Source organism: Epargyreus clarus, unplaced genomic scaffold, assembly GCF_041222505.1.
Source record: "Epargyreus clarus isolate Ecla_fem2 unplaced genomic scaffold, WU_Ecla_fem_2.2 ptg000006l, whole genome shotgun sequence".
NCBI classification, from domain to species: domain Eukaryota; kingdom Metazoa; phylum Arthropoda; class Insecta; order Lepidoptera; family Hesperiidae; genus Epargyreus; species Epargyreus clarus.
In genome coordinates, this window is record NW_027332214.1 from 10507930 (window position 1) to 10535254 (window position 27325).

Here is a 27325-nt window from a genome sequence, read left to right on the forward strand (position 1 = left end):
GTCGCAGGGGCCGGCCTTAGAAAGAAGTTATTTCAGAATGAATTTAGAAGGCGTACTAGCTTGTTGCGCCGTTTGCAATCAGCAAACACATCGGAGATGCGGTCGTTGCCTCAACGTTTATTATTGTAACACAGAACATCAACGACAAGATTGGAGAAGACATAAAAGTGATTGCGCACCCAAGTTACAAAAACAAGGATCGCAAACGGATAAAGTGGATCATCCGTCTCCTAACGCGGAGGATTCAAAGAGTGACAAAGAAAAACTTATTATTAAACCGACAGAGATTACTACGGATTTGAAACAGGAGGGTGAGAAGAAACAATCAAAGAAATCCAAGAGGAAAAACGTCAAAAAAGAGGGTAGGGTCGTAGCTAGTGATATTAATACCTCGCAAACCGAGAACGTTGCTCAAAGTGTCGTCAGCGGGTCCAATGTGGAACCTAGTGAAACCGATCAGACATTGAAAGAGAGTGTTATATCTAGTGTCGTGTATACGAATAGGGACTTGACGAAGGAGAGTGCCATAGTACACGAGGGGTCGTCGGAGCAGGAGATTCTTAGCGAGTCAGCGCAGCAGTTGAGTACATTGGACTTCGCGGCGGCGGGTGCGTCCAATGTCCTTAAAGCTGTGAATAGAGATAAAATGCTAGCAATACCAGGGTATAATACAGAAGAGATGCGAACAAGAGAGTACCCGGAGGCTTCGGTCCGGGGCAGCGTGGCTCCCTTCAACAATGTACTGAACAGCTACTGCATGGACCCGGCCGACCCCAGCTACGATATCTGCCAACGGGTGATACAGGACATGACACAGTATGGTGTGTGTGTGTTGAACAATTTCCTCGGCAAGGAACGAGGACTGTTAGTGTTAAAAGAAGTGCTGGAAATGTATAGATCGGGTATTTTCACAGTAAGTACAGTATTATTAATATTGATAGATAAGAATTTGATTTTCCTAAATAATTACTGAAGTTTAAATTACCAGAAAAAATCCAAAATAATATTTTTACTTACACTCAAAAATAATGAAAGGATTAGACAACTTTGTTATCTGTAAAGTGTATTTTATAAGTACATACATTTATTTATAGCCTTGTTTACACAGCAACAAAGTAGTCCAAAGTAAACATTACATTTATATTATAAAACATGGAATACAAATGCAAATAAAAGAAAAAGAAATGAAATAAACAATTCAATATTAAATTGAAATAGAAGAACCTGTCCACATATAATTATGTTGAGTGACTATTAGACCGAAATAGATGTAAAAGTTGTAAAACTACTACTGAATATATATAAAAAACATATTTTGCATATTATTTGAATGATATGTAGTGTCTCATATCATGATATAGGACCACATGTGATAACTTTATTCAGTTTTACAATTATGTTAATGCAATTTAACAATTATTTTAAAATTATCACATTTTTAAATATCTATTTCTATAAAAATAACATGTTTTTTTTATGCTTTTTTTCTCCCAGTCTCTGCTCTGTGTGTGATATATGTTTGATATATCACACACACAGAGCAGATATAGATATTACACCCACATTACATCTCCTGCGAGTAATATTAGGACTGATCATTCTATAATGGTAACTTTCACTACTAGTCTGCCATAAAATTTTTGAATTTGAATGCCTTAAATACCTAAAAATCTTTAACAAAAAGGTACTTTAAGTACAAGATAATAGAATAACATTAACAATCAAAACAATTGTACACAAAACTAGAATCTTCCTGTTTGCATGTTGCAATGTGTGAACCACATCGCCCAGAAACCTTGCATAGTTGCTCAATGCACTTACATAAGTGTGATCTAACAAATGTGCAAGTGGCCTTTGAGTTGTGGCGCTATTGTTTAATTGTAATGCTGAATTGGTGCTTTCCATGCTCACACTTCATACAATTTCCAGTTTGTATACAAACGAGACATACATACACAAACACTGCAAGCCAGAACTGTATTTTAAACTTGAATAGTTACCACTAAACAGTAAGTTGTCACACATGGTTCTCTGTAATCAACTCCGGATAACATTAAAACCTCTACCAAGGGGTTGGCCATATATGCATTGTTACTCTTGAGGATTAAGGTGGTACACTTCATGTAGAAGTTACTATATTACCTCGCACTCAAACCAAAACACAGCGAGTCTAGTATATGTGCCTCCACAGGTGAATTGCATAGGGTTCTACCTGGTTCAATATTTAATTCTTATGTGTATTATTAAAAAAACTAAGTTTTCAGCTGAAAACAAATTGAGAATAATTTATTTTTCATAGATCATACCCATATATTTTGTATTACTATAGGGAACAGGTATTTTTATTTCACACTACTCGTAACGCTATGCCGGATACAAACTCTGATTGCAATTTGTTTGCGGTGGAATCGAAAACTATTGTAAGTGTGCCTGAGATACTGTGAGCGAGATGTATGACTGTGTTGTTTGTAATTAAGGTAATTGGTTCGTACCATAACTATTAATTAAAGTACAATAAATAAATTATAATAATAATTATAGTATAGTATTTTGATATAAACCCCAACAAGAATGATGGTAAACAGTTCAACATAATATAAATTGTCTTTATAAACACTATAAAAATAGTTTGCTTAATTTCTATGTTATAATTATTTTACAATTAAATCATAATGTGGCACATTTGAATGTAGGCTATTACTTTTTATGACACATTTTATTTAATTATCATTAGTGTTATCTATGTTTTATGCTTATAGCTTTATTTATTAATTATATCTCTATTATAAACTTCTTGAGTATAATTTGCTCATAACTTATATATTTTGTTTAGGTATATAATATACATAGGACTATAGGATTGTGTGTACAACAAATCCAATGTCCGCCAAATTATTAAAACTATTTTTAAAAACTTAAAAAAATAATATTAAAGCTACTTTATCCCATTACTCTGATATAATATAACACGTCCAACTTAATAATTTTTATGGTAAATATATAACAAACAATTATCAGATTACATGCAAGTGCATGTAATCTGATAAAAAGTTTCTATTAAAAAATATAATAATATGATCTAATTAGGATAAAAATTATTATTTAAATCTGTGTTTTATAAATATATTTTTATTTACAATGCATAGGTAAAGCATTGATAATTTTTATTTTCAAACATTTTAATACATATTTTTAAATTTAACATAAAATTTCATATCATAACTACTACTAATTACTGCTAGTACTAAAATATTGTACATAAACTATGTAATTACTATATAAACTACAAAAATCTCTGATTTTTCAATTGGAGAATCAATTACCACCATAGTTTTTAAAACCATCTTGAAGACTTTGATTTCCTTGCAAGTTTTCATTCTTATTATTCTCACTTGCACTTGGTTGTGAAAACAAGAGCGGGGCATCACAATTGAGTCAATGTCACTTCCTGTACAGTTTCATTGTCAGCCGGTCGCCCTTAATGAATAGAACAATGACATATCTCAGCTGCTTGGGCGATTGTTCCAGTTTAAGAATATGCGTTACGAGTTTGTGGACTTAAACGAGAAAATGTGTGACTTGAAGTACAGCCCTTTGTATGGCTTGCTTTCGTAGAGGTTCGAAAATCTTGACGACTTAATTTTTCGTCAACCTACGTCTATAGATACTTACGCAACGTATGCGTATGAACTCATTTCGGAGGGCGTTTGAACGCCTAAAATTCTATACAAAACTAAGCTATAATAATAGCGGTTTATTTCGAAGGGGATTGATCCTCCGTAAGTCGTGTGAGCCATAGAGGAAGTGTGAGTACACTTCGCACTTCCTTCCGCAAGCGGGTAAACAGGTTTTTACGGCAAATATATCTAGGCTATTCACATAATGATATTATTATTATACCAAATTATAAATTTCTACACACGTGGGAATATAAGTGGTGTTATTAGAAAGTTAATTGTTATAAACAGAGCGATAGAGAAGAGAAATAAGCACTTAACAACGTCTAAGAAAAAACTAATATACGGCCAAAAGCTATTACGTTTTGGATTCGGGATTAATTTTACGTTATATTAATTTGTCGCAATTTTTTAATAATATTAATATCGTAACTCAATTAGTCGTCGTAATTTTATCTCTTTTCACAATAAAAAGACAATTATGTTATTTATTTAAGTAAGCAAATATATTCAACTTACATTATGTTATGCAGCTGTTCCTTTTTTGTTATGGTGCCAAGATACTAAAGAAGTCGAATAAAAATAATTTCTCTTTATGCACATTACATAGTAGGTACACGAGTCTGGAGTATTATTAATATTTAACTGCAAAAATAAACTTAGTAAATTGTAACTATAGTGGCTTGTTGCTATGTTGTGTGAACTTATTTCCGTTATTGAAAATGCATTTAGCCAATGTTTTGGCTACCGAAGTTCCAAATTTGACAATACGACAGGTATTATCGGCATAGACTAGTAATGATTATGTATATAGTCGGTATAATAGACATAATGAAATTTCTATCTTTGGCAGGCAAATATTGTATAGGTTGTTAATTGAAGGTGGTAGAACCCTTTGTGGTTCGACTCCGGCGGCACCACCGCCCCACCTATTTCTACCTAATAACAGCAGTGTTAGGCGCTGTTGTGTTCCGTTTTGAAGTCTTCCGGTGTGGTAAGGGAGACATACTTTTCAGAGGCGTTCCAGCCTGGTCCTCAAGGGTAGCGGCACATCGGTGGCCGACTTCAGGTAGGAATATCTAATCCTATCTGGGGTTGATTACAGTTGTCCAGGGGCGGCAGTAGCCGCTTACCATCAGGTGGACTGCATGCTCGTCTGCTACTTCTATATTATAAAATAATCATAATAATAATAACTAAAAACGGACGTTAATAAAATATAACTTCAGTCACTTGTTTGAAGAGCACGTGACTTTTCAACTTATTCCTCACGTGAGCAAAGTCACGATTTCACAATGTCATTAGAACATTGTTGATATGCGGTTAGAAGCTAATTAACTATATAAACAGTGATTACACACGTAACATATTGTTACGTTACTCTGTAGCGGCTGAAACGGTCGTAAAGTGAACTGACAAATAGACGGAAATTGTACAAATAGTAAGGTTTAATTATTTGTGAATTCAAAGCAATAATCTTTTTATTAGCTTATGTTTATTGACGTGAAAACACTAGTAATTGTTATGACAACAAAAAAAAAACTGACTGCTTAAAAATAATTAACTGAACGCCTATATCACTTTCACAATTTAAACGAGTCCAACGACACGTCATAATTATATTAAAATCCGTAATGTCATTCCGTCATTGAAAAACATTACCCTCCGCTATCACATATCCTAAGGGCGCTTTTCCTGTCGCGCGTTGCTACACCCGCACGCGCGTGCCACACGCACATATGAATAACCTCGCCAAAGTGCCTTCGCGACCCGTATGCGTGTGTGCATGATACAATTTTGAAGGTGGTAGAGCCCTTGGTTCGCCTCCGGCGGCACCACCGCCACACCTATTTCTACTTAATAACAGCAGTGTTAGGCGCTGCTGTGTTCCGGTTTGAAGGGTGTGGTAAGGGAGACTTAGTCTTCCGAGGCGTTCCAGCTTAGTCCTCAGGGGTAGCGGCGCATCTGTGGCCGACCTCAGGTAGGAATATCTAATCCTATCTGGGGTTGATTACAGATGTCCATGGGCAGTAGCCACTTACCACGAGGTGGACTGCATGCTCGTCTGCTACACTTATATTATAAATAAAATAAAAAAAACAATAGGATGCAAGTGGCATGCGTGCGGGCGGGACGCGCGTGCGGGCGTAAACACGCGCAACTGGAAAAGTGCCCTTGTACAAGTTGCTTCACACCTAACCAATAACCAACATTAATTCTATTACACTGTAACAGTTCTTTAGTGCTGGATGTACCTTATAAATATGCTGCAGCAAACTCTAAGGCACGTGGTCTAATAATATTTCCCAATCAGGCAGGTCAACTAGTATCAAATCCAGGCAGCACGGAAGCGCAGACCGTGAGGAGCGACAGGATAACGTGGATCGACGGCAAGGAGAAGCACTGCTACCACATTGGACAACTAATTAGTCAAGTAAGTTGACCAATGTCAAGATAGTGATTTCTATCTAATAAAAGCAGTGTTAAACGTTGAATTCGTATAACATCGAACAATTAAGGATATACTGGAGATTTTAACCATTACCATCATCATTGCTTCAAGAACCATTTGAAAGCGGTAATCGCTACCTACTTCTGCCTTAGCAGTATAGCGATTATTAGGGTGTGATTAGCTTATTGAGTCAATCCAACTTAGTGGAAGTAATAGCGCGGCTATGTTAGGCTAGCAATGCTAATAAGAATCACACATGGTGATGTGATAATTAATTTAAGTGGAAGATGAAGAAGCACATTAGCGTATTATTCATCTCTTAATATATTGAAATACATTTCATCCTGATACTGCATAATTTTATGACGATATTTGCGTCACACGGTGGTTTTTAACATACAATATATGTAAATAAACTCCTAATAACACGTCATAAGTATACAATTTTCTGATTTTCATCCTGTTACTAACCATGACCCCATGACGTTTTAATACCTTATACAGAATCCGTCTGAATGGCACTCAAAATACCAATTGATTTCATACAGACCAATGTGTAGTTATCGCGGAGCTTTCAGGATTACAATTTGGGGCAAGTTTAATTGAATTGTTTATAGTTTATGCTTACGCCCATCATCATAACAGTCGAAGATCTTTTTATTTTCATTTAAAATGTAGCATTATTATGCACATGGGGCTCCACTCAGAGCGAGAAGGGCTTACTCCATAGGCGGGAGACTGGTCAAGTGCAAATTGGTACACTTCGCAGACTTTTGAGAACTTTTTAAAAGTACTTTCGGACGTGTGGATTTCCTCTATGTCAATTTCTAACATGCATATAACATTGATAAATCAGAGATTGGATCTTAACTTTGGATCCGTCGATTGAGAAGCTATTTTCACCACTCGGATTTAACTAGTTAGAAAACAACACTCCAGATTTAGACATCACTTTTTGACCCGTGACCATTAATCTGAATCTGCGAAACACATTACATAACGTTAACCTGCGTCTTCACGTGTACCAACAACTTTCTAAATGTGTTTTGAAAACATTAATTCATACACATGACGGCCAACCAGTTTGAAGTGATCGTGCATTGTTTTCTTCCTCCTACCGCAATAAGCCAATGGTTCTACCTTAGAGTAATAATTAACATAGAGTGTCTTGCCAACACATTAGTATGAATGATGGGCAGATGTGGTTTAGCTGTTTAATACTGCTTTAGTCGGAGATACTACTAGTTATCACACTACATTTCACTGAAATTACGATATTATAGATCTACTAAATTCGCTACGTCACTCCACTTAAATTGCATTAAGACTGTTAGTCGTGTATCGCCCCATTTATATCTACAGATTTTAAAGTGTCGTGTCAAACCAAATCATATTTTCTATACAATGTCGTGACAGGCACAACGCTTGTCTGCGCGGTGGCGTTACGGAATATAGAAATACTTTCATACACATTGTTTATATAAAATTCTTGTGTCACAATGTTAGTTACCGTACTCCTCCGAAACGACTTTACCGATTTTCACCAAATTTTATATGCATATTCAGTAGGTCTGAGAATCGGCTACTATCTATTTTTCATACCCCTAAGTGATAAGGGTTGTTCACCCTTAACATTTTTTATTTATATGGCAACACAACGTTTGCCGGGTCTATTATTCGGGGCTAGTTATTTGATATGTTTTGCCTGACACGTTACATATCTGTAGATATAAATGCATCTTACACAGTATACTCATGCTGTTCTGACCTGTGCCTATTGTTCTTACCAGAGTAGGCTCGATCTAACCTTTTAATTACTCTGAGGCCCTAACCGCACAACAATAAGATTGGTGTCCCAATTAAGTTTTTGCACGGCATGTAGGCTAACAAAATGCCAGACTGATAACACTATCGGCGTTAACTGTTGTACTGATAATGATTTGATATGGACAGAGTGGCGCCATCCATCTACATTCGTAAAGGTGCGTAGTTCGATAGGATAACTGCCTGATATAGGTATTTGAAGGTCGAGTATGGGTTTCGCAAATACCGTAGAAACTGGTATTTAGAAATTAAAGTAACGCTTTAACGGCTTAAACACGGATTCGATTCAGTTGTTTAAAAATAAACAATAGCTTAATATTTAAAAAGTAATGTATGAAACAAAATTATCAAATTGCGCATACGCAAGATTTGGGATAAACTTCCTACAAAAGTATTTCCGGAATACGACAAAGGAGTCTTCAAAAAGTGCACAAATACAATCTGTGATATTAGTTAATTCCTTGGCAATGGCTCGTCTCCCCTAATAAAAAATCCTTTGATATGATTTTTAACCTTACCTGTTTGATTCTTAAAATTACTTAATATTTAAAAAGTAAGTCCTCCTTACAAATAAACAGGCAGTCGCTCATATCGTCTCGAAAAACATATAATGATATAATTATGATATAAGACTAAGAAGGCATAAGTACTTAAAATTTTGTCAAATCGTACGCAGTACTTTAATACGGAATATTTCCACATTTTAATGATCGTGTACATTACATATCAAGATCACAATTAAAATGCTATTAAACCGTTTGTATTCCAGGTTGACAATATAATACTGAAGGCGAACAAAATGGCGAACAACGGGAAGATGGGGAATTACATCATCAATGGGAGGACGAAGGTAATTAACATTAATTAATTTAATTTTAAGTTAAAATAATATGTATTACTAGCTGACCCGGCAAACGTTGTGTTGCCATATAAATAAAAAATATTAAGGGTGAACAACCCTTATCAATTAGGGCTATGAAAAATAGATAATAGCCGATTCTCAGACCTACTGAATATGCATATAAAATTTGGTGAAAATCGGTAAAGCCGTTTCGGAGGAGGACGGTAACTAACATTGTGACACGAGAATTTCATATATAAGATATTATGTTGTGAAGGCTGGTAATATAATATTCTACTCGGTAACATAGTGTAATGAATGCGGTCATTAATTTTGTTTGTTTTTAATTTTCTTATACAAAAAAAAAGAAATTTAATAATTCTTACAGAAGAAAAGAAAATTACTTTTACAAAAGTAACGAAGACTAGCTCATCGCTATATTAATTCTTGGCACATAAACAATAGGAAGAAAATTTAGAACAAAATATTTTCTTTTAGGTACGGTAGTTAGGTATAGGAAAAATCTAAAGTTAAAAGGAAAAGCTACGTAGGTAGTTATGGTAGAAGGTTTAAGTTTAAGTACGTAACGACGTCAGCATATATTCAAATTATTATTACAAGAAATATCGCGAGTTTTTCAACTAATCCCATTCTTGAGTCTTTCTACGATACCAAGATATTATAAGTTTATAATCCCATTATAACTTCAAAATGTTTACTGTTACACCTTATGATAGTGATACGACATAAAAATCTCGTATGTTCAAATCAGGGTTACATTTTATATCCTGTCAACAGCTGCGTTAAACTATGTATAAGTAATATGACACGAAGCCTTAAAGCTGTGATTACACTGCATTTTTTAAACCGGAAGCCACAGATTGCACAGCTGTTTCAGATGAATCATATAATGTGTAAGCTCTACAGACCAAAACAAAGTACAAAATACAATATAGAACTCCCAACAGAGCATATCGTGTAACAGGAAATTAATCCTAAAAAAATGTTTGTCAAGTCTAATTTTTTATAAAGCCCGTTCCACATTCTCGCGAGAATCTTGCGAGAATCGTGCTTTTCTCGCGAGATTGTGGAGCGGGCTTTACATCCAATGGTATTATAGGGTTTTGGTAGTGGGTTTTCATAATTTCTTCTTTTATTAATTTAGTTAATTTCCATCAAATCAAATAGAAGAAGTCTTAACGTCTAAAATTAATGTTTAAATGGAAACTTCACTAAATATAATTTTAAATAAAATTATTTTTAACCACTCCTATGATGGATATGGGTATCGAATGAACGGATATTTCTTAAAAATAATATACGATAAACAAAATGACGTTACTGAAAAGCTTGTTTCCAAAAGTTTTTAACATGTATTGTTATTATGTTAATTACAATACTTCTACATACCATCACGACTTTGGAAAGCACATATTTCTTTCTAAGTCTCTTGTGTTAATTTTATTCTGCTTAGTTAACTATGTTAATGTTAGTTAGTTACAAACACGTTCAAATAGCCATCCCCACTATACTACTCGTCACAAACGGCCTACACGCCCAAGTTCGCGATTTTTATTGATCAGGTTTGCCACAATGTAGGCCACAACACTTTCTTCCGTGTCGCATACCGACGTGTCTCGTATCCTGCAAGAGAGGCCTCGTGAGAGAAATTGTTTGTTTACTCCTCTCATTCATTTGTGGGATTTGTTATGTATATTTTACATAAGTACCGTCAATAAAAAATATAAAAAAGCTAAATAAGTAAATATATTTTTTTCCATAGTTCACCTTTTTTTACTTTTTTCCTTAAATTTTGATATTGGTTGGAAAGCTCTGGCCGGATGATCATAATGCATTGAGATGGGTAAAGATGTGTTATATTTATAAGTGCATTTAAAAGGTATTTTCCGTTGTCGATCCTATATAAATTAATAAAAAGAAACATTTCGTAAGATAATGTCATAAATACACGTTGATAATGTAATTGTTTTCATTAAATTACATTTTTATATACGTGTATTATTTTTAAAGTAAACGATAAAAATAATCGCGTTCGATCTAAATAGGCATATTGCACCATAAAAACAGGAAACCTGAAATACGTAAATAAATACTAAGCTTTATGAATAAAAGTTATTTACACTGAACTACATAAATATTCATATTATTTACTAATTTATAAAAAATAGTTTGCACCAGCCATTATGCTAATTTATAAGTAAACTCGCGATGTGTTATCAATGTGGAAACGTCGACATCCGTAGCCGTAGCGAAGCGAACGCCAGCAAGAATGGATCGTAGCGTCAGAAATCTATTCTAGTACACACATACACAATGTTATCAGTGGTAATGGGTATCGCGCGGTTAGGATCGGTGTGATAAAATTGTAAATAAAGGCGGAAACATACGTGTCGTGGAAGATACAATCATACTATACGCTCTTTATTAATTAACAATCTATGCCATTGTTAACTCCAAACGGTCGAAAAAAAATCGGTAAATTTCTAGTAGGCATAAATTGTTAATATTCGGTCTTTGATAGGCAATAAATTAGATCGATTAATTATTAACAAATAATAAAGGACGTCGAAGTATATACTATATTTTTCTGTAACCTACATGCGGCTTCCCTGAATCATGTAGGTACTAGGTATATATCATGCGTAATAGTGTGTAATACAATAATATTGTATGTACGCGTAATAATACTAAAATGCATTATTAATATTATTATGCTAATAATAATTATCAATTTCATAACTTACGTAAAGTTTAGTGACCACTTAGTATCGGGTGTTTATTTATAAATATTATAGCATTTTCGGCCCATCAACACTATATATTTGTTACAAAAATTTTGAATATAAAAATACGTAGATTAGCGACAGGGTTTTCCAGTAGATTTTTAACTTCCTAATCACTTTTGACTCTACCCATTTTACTAGATACTTCAATATTTGTTGGCCTTTTTTGCCTTATGCTATAATTAACAACTGGAAATGTTTGATGTAATAGAAGATGCTTGTATAAATCTTTAAAGTAAACCACTATTTATATTACTAATTTGTTTTGTAGCTTCTTCTACTATCATCTTTCACATTACCGTTGAGTTATTTTGTCATTATTTGTCAATCAGTGAGAACACCGAGGGTTTTAACCGCCAAGTGTGTATTACCCTTCGCCCGCGCGGCGCATGCGCCCTGCTCGCTTTGCGTACGTGATCGGCGGCATGGAACGCCAGGCAAGGCGCGCGGGGGGCTAAAGCCGGCACCGTAGCGTTACGTACATGCCAAGCGTAAACATTACTCATTGTTTTGACAACAAACGTGGAACTCTTTCAGGACTGTAACGGTCGTGTTGGGTGTCTGTTTTTAGTATGCGTCTTGGAATAACGCTGCTTAAACGTAGCAGCTAAGTTAGGCAATTGTTATAATACAGTATTTGAAGGGATATGAATCTACGAGTACTAACTATGGATCGGAGTAGATTTATTAATTCAGGTTTATCAAAAGTACTTACCATTGGATTTATTAATTCAGTTTTATCTAAAATACCATTGATTTATGTATCGGTTTTGTTTAAAAAACGCCGAACACATAATAATATGTTAATAATAAGGCAATGTAAAAATAATAGAAGTCGTATCAAAACATTGCGTGAACGAGGAAACTATACACGGTAATTCTTAATATTCTACTATAACTACTATAACTACTTAATAATAGTCCTATTACAGGTTATCCAATGTCATATTACTCTTATATAATGTAAAAAAATAGTAATAACGAAACAAATAAATTAATTATTTAAATTAATTGGAAATAACAAATTGTAATAAAAACGAACAACATTAAAAATATAATTATACACCTATCCGGAAAATTTGGAATAGTAAATAATAAATCTAAAAATAAAACAATAAATCCCCAGAGTATAACCACAGCTTTACCTACGTAAACACACGCGGTGGTCGTAACGCGCGGTCCCACGCCGCCCGCGCCCCTTCTGTTTACAAACTTTACGTAACCACTATACATTGACCCGCCTCGATGTCTTGGTGTACAGCCAAAATTATTAATATTACATCCTCTAATGTATGATTCATACATTAGAGGATGTAATATTAATAATTTATTATTAATATTCATACAGTATGAAACGTATCTCTACGAAACGTTGTTATGTTACGTATTTGTTCTTTGTGTACCATTTATTTTGAACCCGCTCTATTTATTAACTCGTGTTATTAATATATTCTACGTAGAAAATGAAAACCGCAGCTATTTGTAAGGATTATAAAATTATAAATTATGGATATTTGCATGATATTTCTAGTGTTATAAAATAATTATAAGGTTTTTTTAAGATATCATTGCAATGACGTCGAAGCACAATTCATTTTATAGTTATAAACTCTAAAATGAATTTTGCTTGTATAAACAATCACTTAATATTATTTCAATGTAATATTATAAATTCAATAATAGTTTCAACTACAAAAACACAAACTCCTCTTTTTTCAATTACTCATAATAAAATATTTGCTTCAGTAGATACCTACTCAAATTCGGACTATCCTTCGAGGTCACAATATTGTAGATAACCTACAGCTTTGTTTTTTCCGTTAAGATCTTCTCATTGTCGAAATTTCTTAACTTATTGAATATTTTTTGTTTGTAAATGGACAAGTATTTAATTTATTTCATTGCAAAAATATGCGTCTCAATTCACACGTCTTATCACGTTTCCATGTGATAATCTGACCATAAATATAATGAATTAATTCGAGTACGTGTCCAGTTTATGACTTGAGGTGTTCAATTATTAATAAACAAATTAACTTGTAATCCGTCTTTGTTGTGCCTTGTTGTTCTGAAGTTCAAGTGTACCGCCGAAAAACCCGCGATATATTACGTATGTAGATAATAAATGTACCATTTAGCGCAGGGAAAATCTATGCATTTCCTAAGAAGGCTTGATGCATCATAATATTTACCAATCGGAATTTCGTACAAAGTTACTTGCAATTGCCGTCTTTGTTGTGTCTTGTTGTTCTGAAGCTACCATTTAGCGCAGGGAAAATCTATGCATTTCCTAAGAAGGCATCAAGCATCACAGTATTCAGCAATTGTCGGAATTTCGTATTAGACCTATCAAAAACATAATTAATAAACGCAGAACTTCATAGATTAATCGTTATAAATAATGGCATTGTTATCAGAGAAATGCTGACAGATATAGTGAGTGCGTTTATCGTGTGATATGACTTCACTTCAAATATATCAGATACAAATAAATATTTAAGACGAGACGCCATACATTCATTCCGGATGACTCAATCTTGCGAAACCCATGGTACCGTGCTTTTAAAATTGAGTCACTTACAAAACTATCAACCTATAACGCCCGTTAGCAATAATCAATCTTAACCAATTTTTGCCTACAGATTTGAAATTTGACAGGAAATTAAGATGCAACGGCAATGACCAAAAAAAAATATAATGGCAATTAAAAATTCGTCAAGACGTTTGAGCTGCAGGGTGTGCCAAAGAATGGGACATTACGCTCCGTAATCGGATAAAAACAATAAACAAAAAAAGCAATGTTTATGGATTTTCTTCGATTGTATTTTTTTTATATTCAACGATAAAGCAGACGTGCTACCTGATGGAAAGTAGTCAAGCCAATGCATCGCCGGCTTGAAGAAGGAGAGCTCTTTTTGCACCTTTTTTGAAGAGCCCTATGTCATAGCGTTCCGGGAATACCAAATTTGATCGCATCGTATACATAAAGGGACATCAATACATACATAAAGGTTCATGCTTACCCAGTCCACAGCTAAATGCCAAATTGACATTAGCAATGTAAATTTCAGATCATTCTCTTTGTTTACCTGCCAAACAGACGGATATACGGATCGCAAAGCTATAATTAGTTTGCTCAGTTCGGCTTCGCTTAATAACCTATTTACAGATATCCTTGGCCAATATTGTCTTTCGTGATCTGATAATTATAGGAAAATAAATACTATATTCCTTGGATTTTATTACTGTTTAGACGTAACACATAGATAAAATATGGAAAACATATTCTATTCTACTTATATATTTATTTTACGAGTATTCCCTCAGGTTATGTTTGCCTGTTAGGTCAAGCCTACCTGCGAAGTCGAACCTGCGAAAACAAAACCTGCTCATTTTCAATCATGTTATCTAATAGCATCTGATGATATCTCATCGATTTTTAAAATTTATGTCGCTAGAAAAACTATACTTCTTTATAAAAAAATATTATGTTTCTGTGCTTTCTACTACTTCAATCCATAAAATCCAAGGCACAAATAACACAAATACATATAATTCTAATAATGTATTCAAATTATTTATCCAACGATTACATGAGACTATTCTTCAACATTACTAAAAGTTCATAGCGCTCCTAGGGAAGTACCGTGCAAATGACCACCATAATGTCTCGACCTCATAAGATTGCTATTGTGTGAATCATCAAAATGACTGTTCGTTGTCGATTATTTCTTTGCTCTTTTGTGTGCTAGTATAATTTATGGTATAAGTATGATAATTCCAACGTGTTCGATACCATAATGATGGTATATCTGGTATATATTTAATATTGTAAATGTGAAAGCATGTTTGTTCGTTCCGCTTTCATATTCTTATCATTATATTCGGCCGCTATATTTGGAAGTCATGTTATATCCGTGGCATGTGAGAATAACATAGGATACTTAAAATCCCGGAATGTGGTAGAATTTGTTTGGTCAAAATGTCACTACAAAAAACGAAAATATGCGCGCAATCTCGCGTGCAAATAGTTAATTATATTTTGGCTAATGGTCCAAAAGTAAAAACTGAGTTTAATTTTAAGCAAGAAAGTCACGGTTAACCTAGAAACGTTCCAGTTGTACCTAGTACCAATCCATGTACTTGTATAGGTCTTGTAGAGTTGTGTAACCAATGGTCTCCGGAAGCGATTGCAGTGAGAGCCTTGCTCTGCTGAGCTGGATAACTCCAGGCGACCCTACACATGACCCTGATTCGGTGACGCAACGCCGGCAGACATCATAACTGAATGATATTTGGGTTACTGCCTGCAACCATAGCGTGCTATGTCGACATAAGCTGCAAATTGTACCAATGTTGTAGGTCTCCCCACCAAGTGACGGACCCAAGGCAGCATATTCCAACATGCTGCCTCAGTATGGATGATGGAAGCCAATCCACTATGGCTATTGCTTGTTTGAACATGCAACATAACGGTAACGTCATGATTTTAAAAACGACACGATGATGTTTATTTTATTGGATAGAAAGGTTGTTCTTTTCCAATGCTCCATAGTGCTTAAGCGTAAGTAAGCCATAAATGTTTCCATTTTTTACAAAATATGCAACGTAATTATATAAAATAGTTGAGAAGGTGTACCAACAATTAATTACTTCCAAAAATATTTTTAGTGCATCCATTATGTTACTGTGTAAAGTGTGTAGGGTATCCACACTAGTTCTCAAGAGAGCACACAACGTAATAAGAATATCCTGTTTAATAACGTGTTAACATGGTAGTACGAGTTTGTTAGAGGCCGGACGCCTTGAGTAGTTTTTCCAATCAACGCGCCCTTCTCGAAAGTCACACTTCAAAGTTTTTGTGCCTCGCTATTCCTGCGATGGCATTGACTCTCTTCCTACGTTCGAGCGTGAATAAGGTGTCGGAAGTAACCGTTCAATGTTTATCTATTGCATTAGAGTCATTCATTAGGGTATTTCGACCTCTCGCGCCGACGATGGGAGTACGAACGAGACATTTATTTGAAAAATTATTTAAAATTTACATTTTGTTTATACAGAAAATATCTTTAACTGTCTGGTCGCTTGAGGCATTGGAGTCGGGAAGCATCTTTTTCGCATTACTATTTAATTTCGAGCCATGTACCTACAAATGTTAAAATAAAAATAAATCAAATGTAATCATGATCATAAATTTTCACTTTAAAAATCACTAAATCTAGAAAAGATCTAGATTGAGATCAATACTGCAACTTAATCCTCAGTGGTAACACACCTGTAGTCAACTCCAACCCTAATTTGGAGTTGACTATATGCAACCACAAACGACAATGACCACTTACCATCAGGCGAACTGCGTATTCGTTTACGGCTACAATTTCTTTTAAAAATCTTACAGTAGGTATGTTTTAACTTAACCTTGTGAAACATCTATGCATTAGAATAGCAAGATTTGTTACACGTCGTTAGTAGTTCAGAACAAATAACACTTAAGAGTTACACTTAAGTGTTAGAACCGTTAAACGACATTATGAACAATACCTTTAGGTATAATAATTAGGTAGTTATTTACTAAGAACGCGTTGACTGAAGTAATATTGCTTTTGTCACACTTGAAACAATGGAGTAATAATATAATTTTTCCAATGGGCTAATCGGCAGTTGTATATGCTTCATACAGCCGTGGCGTAATGATTCAGTGATTCTGTAAGCGGCACAGTTCAAAGGCTTTCTATAGAACGAAAATGCAAAGCAGATGTTTGGTTTTGAATGCAATTTGCGATTGGAGATTATTTTCGATATTTTGAAAATTTTCTGCGACCACCCAAGGATGGCTAGCAGAGAATTCCACCAGGCATTAAGTTTGCCCTTTTATATAGTAACTACTAAATAATTAAGCAATGTCAATACAGTTTTTTAATAATTCTTAATAATAAATAATACAAAAATATATATAATATATTATATATCCTCTGGATATAAGTGTGCAAAACAAATTTCATAATCTAAATCAATAAGTATACTTGAAAGTAAATATCAAAAACTATATTTCAAAAAAATGTTTCCAAGCTCTGGCATCCCTACAGTGAGCACGTGAGCCCTTGCACGTTTCGCTCTACATACCGCGAAGGGTCACGCACGTGGCGCCGAAAACGGAAATGTATACACGCCATTTTTGGCTGTGAGATAATACATTTCGTACTACTCTTACTTTACTATTATTGTATGATGTGCTGATTGCATATAAATACATAGACTGCTAAATTATTATTATTATTTAAGACCTGTTTGGTGGTACGGTCACTATTTCGGATTAGATTTTAAACCAAACTGATCAGTGAAGACTAATGCCCGTTATTATATATAATCAATCGTAGCCAATTTTTGCCTACACTGGCTAATATGCCAATAATAAACTTTGCCATTTTTTCTAGGCAATAATTGTCAAATTTTGATTATTAATCACGGGCATCAGTGATGCATTTAGCTTTCTTTTTCGGATCTGTATTTATTGGAATGAGATTTTATTTTTCGCATGTTTTGAGTACACTACATTACATTGTGCTAAACTTATTTTTGGTATTCTGCCAATAAAATTTCTAGAATAAACAAGATAAAAAATCACACGTGGGTGAGCACCGTACGGGATGTACGTGCCCTCATTCCGCCCTAGGGTAATACTGAACTCATTATGACTTGTGCTCAATAATTTTCAATTTTTAATAGGGATGTGATTGTTGAGAATTAACTTCTAAGTAATTTTGGTATCTGATGTCGACTTTTTGTATTATAAAGAAACAGTTTTATTTAAAAACGAATAATTTTCTTTATAAATTGGTATATTGGTTGGAAAAATATGAGATTTTAAGATATTTTACCAAAGAAATTCCTAACTTATCCCAACCTCAGCCTTCGATTCTAATCATTTAAACAAAAGTTTTCATATCTACCCTGTAACTTTCCAGTCTTCACTAATTCTGAAAATCATGTATCGAAAGTGAGTGTGTGTTAGAAATAAATATCTAAACGAATTGCGTGACGTGCGTGAGACGTCGCACGTATTACGTCACACTACGGAGGGTCGCGCACATGGCACTGAACCGGTAATTACCGGTAATTGTTCAAGAGGTTACTTTGGTACTAAACCGGTAAGTAACCGGTTTATTTTCAAGTACTTTCATAATTGTATCGTCTATTTGAATCTCTTCTCTGACAGGCTCTTTTAATTTATAAGGTGTTTAATATGTAAAGTGTTCCGTAAAATCAAATCGATGCGGAAAATAGGATGCCGCTTTTTGCCTCGTCCATACGTTTGGTACTTGCCACAAACTTTAAACCTTTACAAGCGCGTGAACACGCGTCGCCAATCTTTGTTTCAAATTCCCTTGGTCTGTTAAAAACTGACTTTTCGTACGTTGGAATTCGTAACGATTTGTTAAGGCTTGTCAAAAATCGGAAGAGACATTAAAAACAAACTATTTTAATAATGAATTTTAAACGTATTTATTTGGAACCGTTTAAATGAAACACTAAAATAAATAACATTAAATTAAAATCGAGATTCATTCATAAAACTCATCAAATTCACAAAAAAAAATTAGCGCAAATATGTGGGTTTCGTTTATAAAATAGGATGTTCGCCATATTTCTTTTTTGTGTTGAATTTATTTTTGTGGCATCCGCACGACACAATATGGATTCTACATTTCACTGATAAATAATTAACAACGTAAAAATAGGTGTCACTGATATATTTATTAATAGATCAAGGTCGAGAAAGATGTTATGTTGTTGATGTAGAAATATAAATGTATATGACGACTTCTAAATTATGGTTAAAAGTTTGGTCCGAAACTGCGACAGCTTGTAAAGTTGATGTTTCTTTTTTTGTTAAAAGTAAGTTGCAAGCGATCATGCAGTCTTGATGAATAATTGCCATTTCCGCCCATAGAAATGTATAATCAATTCCAGATAGGATTATAGTCCTACCTGAGATCGGCCATGGAGGCATCGCTATTCCTGTGGAGTAACTTTAGACGCCTCTTATCGCTGTCTCTCCCTTTATATATCCTTCAAACCAAAACAAAGCGGCACTTAACGCTATAGTTATTAACACTACTGCAGAAAGAGGGCCTCGTGGTGATGCATCCATATATTTACACCCAGAGTCAAGGTGACTAGACGCGAAGATTACCATACTCGGCACAATCATTTTCCTTTCTCTGCGTGGTTTCTGTGGCGCGAATCAAAGAATTATTAAAAGCCGATCATCGAGCCCCACATAGTTTATTTACGTTGATCCATCGATCCATCGCTTCTGAATAGCGACGAATATATAAACACGTCTCTTCGTGGTATCCGTGTCCAAATTGTTTGGCAAGTCATTCAGAACTTTCATTGTTTGCTGATAATCTAAATGAAGCATTACAGTTCTGTTATCATAACCAAGAAATCGCAATCGCACTCTAAATAGTTTCTAGAACACTACAAATATTTTTATCCTTATCACGAATATAATTGTAATCTATGAAGTGTGGATAATGGAGGAAAATGTGTTTTACTGCAACGAAGAATAAGGCATTCGGTCGAATACAAACATTCGTAAAGTAATACAAAGTAACTAATGCTTCGGGGAAATACCCATTGCAACTGCGTTATACTTTTACGGCCAACACTCGAGATGTGCAAATAGTAAATGCGCTCATGGCTATGAGGAAAACTGTGCATTAAAAGCCCTATTCATATTGTGCAATTGCACTGTACTATCTACTAAATGCAACTTTTGAGTCATGTATGGAATTGAAACATTTAGGTACATTGAGTGACTAAAGAGCAAGTGCAAAACAGTGGGTTGAAAGTTTGTAAATACGTACCTTATGTAGATGAGTAATGGCCGTTATTAATAATCAGTTTTAGCCAATTTTTGCCTAGAAGTTTAACTAGAAAAATGAATACTAATGACTGTCAGAAGGTTATTTTGGACAGTTGGAAAATGTATTATCTAAAGCAGCTTCTAAGCAGTTTCTAAAGACATGGTCCGCAGACCACTGGTGGTCAGAAGTGGCACTAGGAAATGGTTGACGATTTATAAGCAGAGATTGAAGATGATTTTACAGAGAATACAGGCTCCATTTACCCTAAGAACAATTTTGATATTATATTTTAGTTTAGTCCGAAAATTTAAAATCTGCACACCTACCGACACATTTATACATAGACCTTTCGTCTTTATACGTACTTATTGTTTACATATATAATAAATTCTTAAATAAAAAAAAATAACAGCGCATATGTAACTAGTATAAGATTATAATTATTTGGTAATAAATTACTATGATAACGCAGGAACTAATAAATTTCCATCTAAATCTATTTGTTTTGTTCGCCTAATAATGTGTTTTACGTCATTAGAAATTGTTTGCGTTTTATAGTAAGAACCGGTAATAAACTTTACCTATTTAAATAATTTACTGATAATAATATGTCTCACTTTTGGGCTTTGACTTATTAGTGACAAAAGGAACCTATATATTTTTTAATATTTTTTATGAGCCGTTTATTTATTTATTTGTCTTCCTGTTAAATTACAGTTATCTGTTGGGTAAATTTTACCTGTAGAACCGGGCCCTATGATCGTTCTGATAATAAACTCAATCAATGATTGGATCTCGATTTAATCTCTAATAAAGTGTTATGTTTACTATGTTTTTCATATCACTATAGTTTTACTGCGGGTAGCACCATCCCCGTTGACAAAGTGAAAACCTCAAGCTCTTTGGTAAAACCTGTAAACTTGTGAATCAATTCGTTATTTTAAATAAATATAATTTATAAAAACTAAAAAACACGGTATGACAGAACTAAAAAGCAATAATTGTTGCAATCTAGTAACTTTGCGATGAGCTTTCTCTAAGGCGCTCGAACAATCTCACCTCGAAAATCGTTAATCCTGAGAATGTTGAGAAGGACAATGGTACAAAATTATTAAAATTGTGTATTGTCTTCGGTTTTTGATAATTCTTCAAAATTTTGAATTAATCTGAACGTTCAAAGTGGATAGAACTCGGGTTCAAAGATTCCGTTACTTACAATGTCATTGGTTACTTAGTTATATACATACCTACATACATACAACCCAAGCTAATAAAAGCGTGTTAAAAATATACAAGCATGCAACATGCGCTATAGTTCAAAAAAGTTATATTCTCCATAGTGTTATATGAACTTGTGTGTGACTTATCGGTGGTACGTTCCAGGCAATGGTGGCGTGCTACCCCGGCTCCGGCACGCACTACGTGAAGCACGTGGACAACCCCAACAAGGACGGCAGGTGCATCACCGCCATCTACTACCTGAATCTCGATTGGGATAAGGATAGGCACGGTGGGCTGCTCAGGTACAGTATTTAATTGTTTATTTTTTTTTATGTAACACATACACACAAATTTGTCCGTATCTAAGTATCATCCATGAGTTGGCGGGGGAGGAAGGGGTCATTATAGTTCGTCATTTCGTCGTAAGAGTTTTATTCTATACCTTAAGGCACCACTGCTACACCTATTTATGCCCTATACCGTACCGTAACAGTATTAAACGCTGCCGTGTTCTTATTTAAAAATGGTTATAAGGGTGGTGGGTAAACCTTTACGAAGTCTTTGAACTTAAGGATTAGTAACGCTTGTAGCCGATCTCTGATAGGATTAATAATAAACTTTACCCTCGGGTGCGGCAATGCATATGCATATGCGACCGACCTTACGTAGAACTCCCATGCTATCTAGAGATAGTTACATATCTTCTGATACTTCTAAAACAATATCATATTGGTCTATGAACTATCATAGTAGTAAGGTGTATATACCTTTGCCACTACTTCAAGACTAACTAAAACTAAGAGGAACTTATTCCTAGACTCATTAGAATCTAAATTGTTTCCAGGGTATTCCCGGAAGGCACGGACAAGGTGGCCGATATTGAGCCAATTTTCGACAGAATGCTGTTCTTCTGGTCCGACCGGCGGAACCCGCATGAAGTTCAACCTGCTTACGCTACCAGGTGAGTTTAGAGACCCTTAATTTATAATGTGGAATTAGGATATTTTTTGTTTGTACGGTAAATAAACGATAGACAAGTATTCATGGTATATTCGACGCCACTCCAAAGTTACATAGTTCAGACTGACACGACCTGTCAGGAATTCATTCTCTCAGCGGCCATAATATATATATACAGGGTGAATTTTTTAAACGGGCCTTCAGGGCCAAATCCGAAACTATAAGGATTAGCGAAAAATGCTGAAAGGAGTTACGAGGCCGATTTTGATAAAAACTGAAACTGCATCATTACTTTTTTAAAATAACTTTTTCCCTAGCCGGGAATCGAACGAGTTCATTTTGAAAAAATATGCACCCTCTATATTATTCCACTATCTGATAGTGTTGCTTATAAGGATCAAAATCTGGAAAGTAATGATAAATGAAAAACTAAAGGAAAAGCCTCAATTTTAAGAAAATACATATTTTTTCATATTAATTTGGCAGTTAAGTTCCCGCCATTCATTAATTTAAACATTTCGTGTATTAACATTTTTTTTTTGGCTCAATGTTTCTAATCATTCGAAATGGACGTTTTGTTTCCCAATAATTTATATTTTTATGTCCGACTTAACTAAGGTTATTTTTAGGACCATTAAAATAGATTTACTTGCTATGGGCGGAGTTTCGTTTAATAATGATGTAAAGTTGACAATTTGCGAGAATTACTTTTTAGAGTCAAATCCGAGTGATTACTAAAAAAAGAGATATAGAAAATCATACTTAACGTTGGAATTAAAACGGCGATAACTTATTTGCCAAACTATTACTTTCTCATACTAAGCCGTATGTCATAGTCATAACATCGAATAATAAGTTGATTAACCAACAAATTCTTCAATGGTATGACTTATGTCTGTTTCTAAAGAATTATACATAAATCATTTGTTATGTATAATCCTTAAGGATTAGTATGCCAATGTATGGAAAAATACGTATTTTCTTAAAAAAAATCCTTTTACTTTAATTTGTCACATAACATTACTTCCCAGAATTTGATCCTTATAAGCGACACTATCAGATAGTGGAATAATATATAGGTGTTATTTTTTTCAAAATGAACTCGTTCGATTCCCGGCTAAGGAAAAAAATATTTTAAAAAACTAATGATGCAGTTTTAGTTTTTATCAAAATCGGCCTCGTAACTCCTTTCAACATTTTTCGCTAATCCTTATAGTTTCGGATTTGGCCCTGAAGGCCCGTTTTAAAAATTCACCCTGTATAATATAAGAAGTAAGAAATATGATTGTTGTCGGCATCAGGTGATATCACAATCGCTTATGATTGATTACGCATGTTTATGTGCAATAACCAATTATTATAAGGTAGGCTATGCTCCGCCTCATTTATTCTGCCTTATCATAGTAGTGTTTAATTATAATAACAATCATAAAGTTTCTTAGATACAAAGCTATGAAAGTTCAAGTCCATACTTCTATTAAGAAAAATATGTTTACACCAACATTAAAATAGTAGCAATTTCTTTATAAATAATATTTTATTTTGTGTCTATATAGATATTTAATATAAAATAATCTATTTTCAGATACGCCATCACGCTATGGTACTTCGACGCCAAGGAAAGGGAAGAGGCCCGTCGAAATTTCAGTACGTATCCATTCAATACTTTTTTTTTATAATATAAGAGTAGCAGACGAGCATGCAGTCCACCTGATGGTAAGTGGCTACTGCCCATGGACATCTGTAATCAACCCCAGATAGGATTAGATATTCCTACCTGAGGTCGGCCACAAATGCACCGCTACTCCTGAGAACTAAGCTGGGACGCCTCGGAAAAGTCTGTCTCCCTTACCACACCCTTCAAACCGGAACACAGCAGCGCCTAACACTGCTGTTATTAGGTAGACTTTTAAATTCATAAGTTTATTACATACAATAAATCATAAAGCACGACTTTTGTCTTCTATTTTCTATCTGATATGACTATGTATAAATAAATACGGCATGTCTTGTGTGTAAATTATGCAGGCTTATAATTGGCTTCCATACACATAAAAGCTATTTAAGTTTTGTTTGTTAAGCTCTTGGCGTGGTAAAATAAATTAATAAATACCGTATCATGATGTATCCTTTATCCTATCGTATTATATCAGATATTGAATTGATATGGATATTCAATTCAACATTCAAATTTCCCTACGATCAGAAATTTAAAACCAATTTTCGTTCCAGAAAGGGTCCAACCGTCGTCGAGCTAGTGCCGCCGGGACGCGACGTTCCCGCGGCGCCGCACTGCCACTCCCCGCCAACACGGTAGCCTTGAAAAGGTGACGTCCAACTACACTTAGTCCCGTATCCAAACGTTCGATAATCGTACTATAAGTACCACTGCGACATTTAGATGTACGCCGAACACACACGAATAGGCGCGAATATGTACATAACGAATTTGTCACGAATACTCACCCTAACTCCGCGTGATGTTTGTGTTATCAGATAATCCGAGAATTATGCGTGATATTCGTCAGTGTTTGGCAATTTATTAGGCGGATTGTTCGCCGATAATCTAAATGAGGCATTAGACCTTACTTTGCAATGGCGGGGGGTTACGCTTTTTGCCACTAGAGGCGCCACACGTGCCATGTCACAGTACGTTAAGAACGCTAGTTTTTGTCAAAATAATAGATTCAATCTATTCTGTGCATGCAGTGCGACGACACAGCTTTAAGCCCCCGCCGTTGTCGACTTAGTGAGCTTTGCCGCCTGATTACAGCGTCAATCTGAAAGCGAGAACACAGGGGACGTTTTTCTTCCGTCTCTACGTGCGAATGCGGGATAGCTTTTTTATTTCGAAATGCATGAGGCCGCAGCTTTATGCGGTTATGTAGCCGCCACGGTTATGGAAACGCCCGCAAACACGACGGAATGCGGTTGCAATCGATTGAACGAAAAGATATCATTATTGCCCACTATAACAATTTGCCCACTGTTATAACTAAAACAGCAAACAATCGCGTACATATACCATGGACAACGGAATAATCGTGCTGTGAAAATTGCAACTGTCATTTATCTACATTTTAATATTTTACGAATTTACGGTTCCAAATCCGCGATGGAGGCGGAAGAAAAACGCTCCATGAGTTCTCAACGTAAGGTAGGGTAGGTAGACAAATTGTAAACTAATTGGGATGCTGTCAGAGTGCGAAAGTCAAATTTATATCTTCAACTCTCCAAAAATGCAACTGATAAATAAAAAATAATAATTTTTCGATATTTGCAATATAAAAAAAACAGTTAAGTAGCCAATTAGTTAAATGGCTGACTTTGCACTCTGACAGCAACTTAGACGAGTGAAACATGGACCTTTTCAAATTGTGTAATGTCATAAGAGATTGTGGTAGTTTATATTTTTATGAACAGTATTTCCTATTAGTTGGATTTCTGTTAAGGCATTTTTGTAACTATTCTGTAAACTGGTTCCCAAACTTTTTGGATTGGGGACCTAAATGAAGTGTTAACACGATCATGAGGTAAAATTATATTGAAATTAATAATCAATTTTACAAGGCAACAACAAGGTAAATTAATAAACTCTGCGTGAAATGTATTTTTGTTTTGTATACCACTGGTTCTCAATCTCCAGTATAACGTAATTGAAAAAAAAAACAAACGCTAAACAATTCTGTTAATAATGCAAATATTCTATCATGGATTATCCTAAAGATCTTTGGCCAGTTCACTATTATAACGAGTATACATTTTATGTATAGCAAAAAGATATTGTGTATGTTAAGAATGTCCGTCTAAATCTCTATAAGAGGGCCTATTTATCTTAAATTTTAAAATACAAATTAATTCGTAAATGTTAGCCTTCTTCGGCTTGATCCCCTACTTGCCCGTATTGACCGACGCACACAGTCTCATTATAGTGTACGTACGAGTACATCACTAACAAAGCACACATCAATTACAAATAAAGCCCTGTTATACCAAACGGTAGATGGCGCTACAATCTAAACATACATTATATCTTTGATGTTTAAATACATGAAATTTCTGCCTCTATATTATGCAATTATTATCAAGTCTTACATACTTAGGATTTATGTACCAATATGTAATTAAACAGAAGTCATAGTCGTAACAGATAGTGTTAATAGGTAGTGCTTTTACATTTTGAGTGTAAATTTGCAAACCAAACTGTAAACTTCTTACTTTGAGTAGAAGCGTCACTTTTTAAAGAACTAAACACATATAAATATTGTTATAATTTAATCTTGCGTTTATAGGACGTTAACACATTTGAGATGTTCTGAAAAGTATCTGTGATCGATCACAGATAGCTATTTAAGAGTCTATAAAGGATCCATGGGTGGCCAATAAACGTCAGGTGTTGTAAGGGATACTTTACCGAGGCGTTCCAACTTAGTCCTTAGGGGTAGCGACGCATCTGTGGCCGACCTCAGATAGGAATCTTATCATATCTAGAGTTGATACTTACCATCAGGTGGACTGCATGCTCGTCTGCTACTCCTATATGTTAAAAAGGTGGCCTCGCGTCTTTTTTAACCCGATACCCAAACTTAAGTATTATGTATATTATTTTGTTAAATAAATCCATTTTCATCTAGTTCGCTGATGTTCGTTTAATATTGCCGTCATAACATAAA

The 27325-nt window shown here is 34.7% G+C and overlaps 1 protein-coding gene across 1 annotated transcript; it reads left to right on the forward strand.

The window, feature by feature from the left end:
- Nucleotides 1-25526, forward strand: LOC140742941 (uncharacterized). The gene is made up of 7 exons (XM_073074024.1): nucleotides 1-913; nucleotides 5992-6111; nucleotides 8723-8803; nucleotides 21855-21994; nucleotides 22537-22653; nucleotides 24238-24299; nucleotides 24885-25526. The coding sequence occupies exons 1-7, from the start codon at nucleotides 38-40 to the stop codon at nucleotides 24908-24910; spliced, it is 1422 nt and encodes a 473-aa protein (XP_072930125.1). The 5' UTR covers nucleotides 1-37; the 3' UTR covers nucleotides 24911-25526.
- The last annotated feature ends 1799 nt before the right edge of the window (nucleotides 25527-27325 follow it).

Excerpts from the sequence above, each read along its gene's own strand:
- LOC140742941 (XM_073074024.1), top strand. The coding sequence starts at position 38 with ATGAATTTAGAAGGCGTACTAGCTTGTTGCGCCGTTTGCAATCAGCAA. Across the intron at positions 914-5,991 it reads ATAGATCGGGTATTTTCACA|GCAGGTCAACTAGTATCAAA; the intron begins GTAAGTACAGTA and ends TTTCCCAATCAG. Across the intron at positions 21,995-22,536 it reads AGGCACGGTGGGCTGCTCAG|GGTATTCCCGGAAGGCACGG; the intron begins GTACAGTATTTA and ends AATTGTTTCCAG.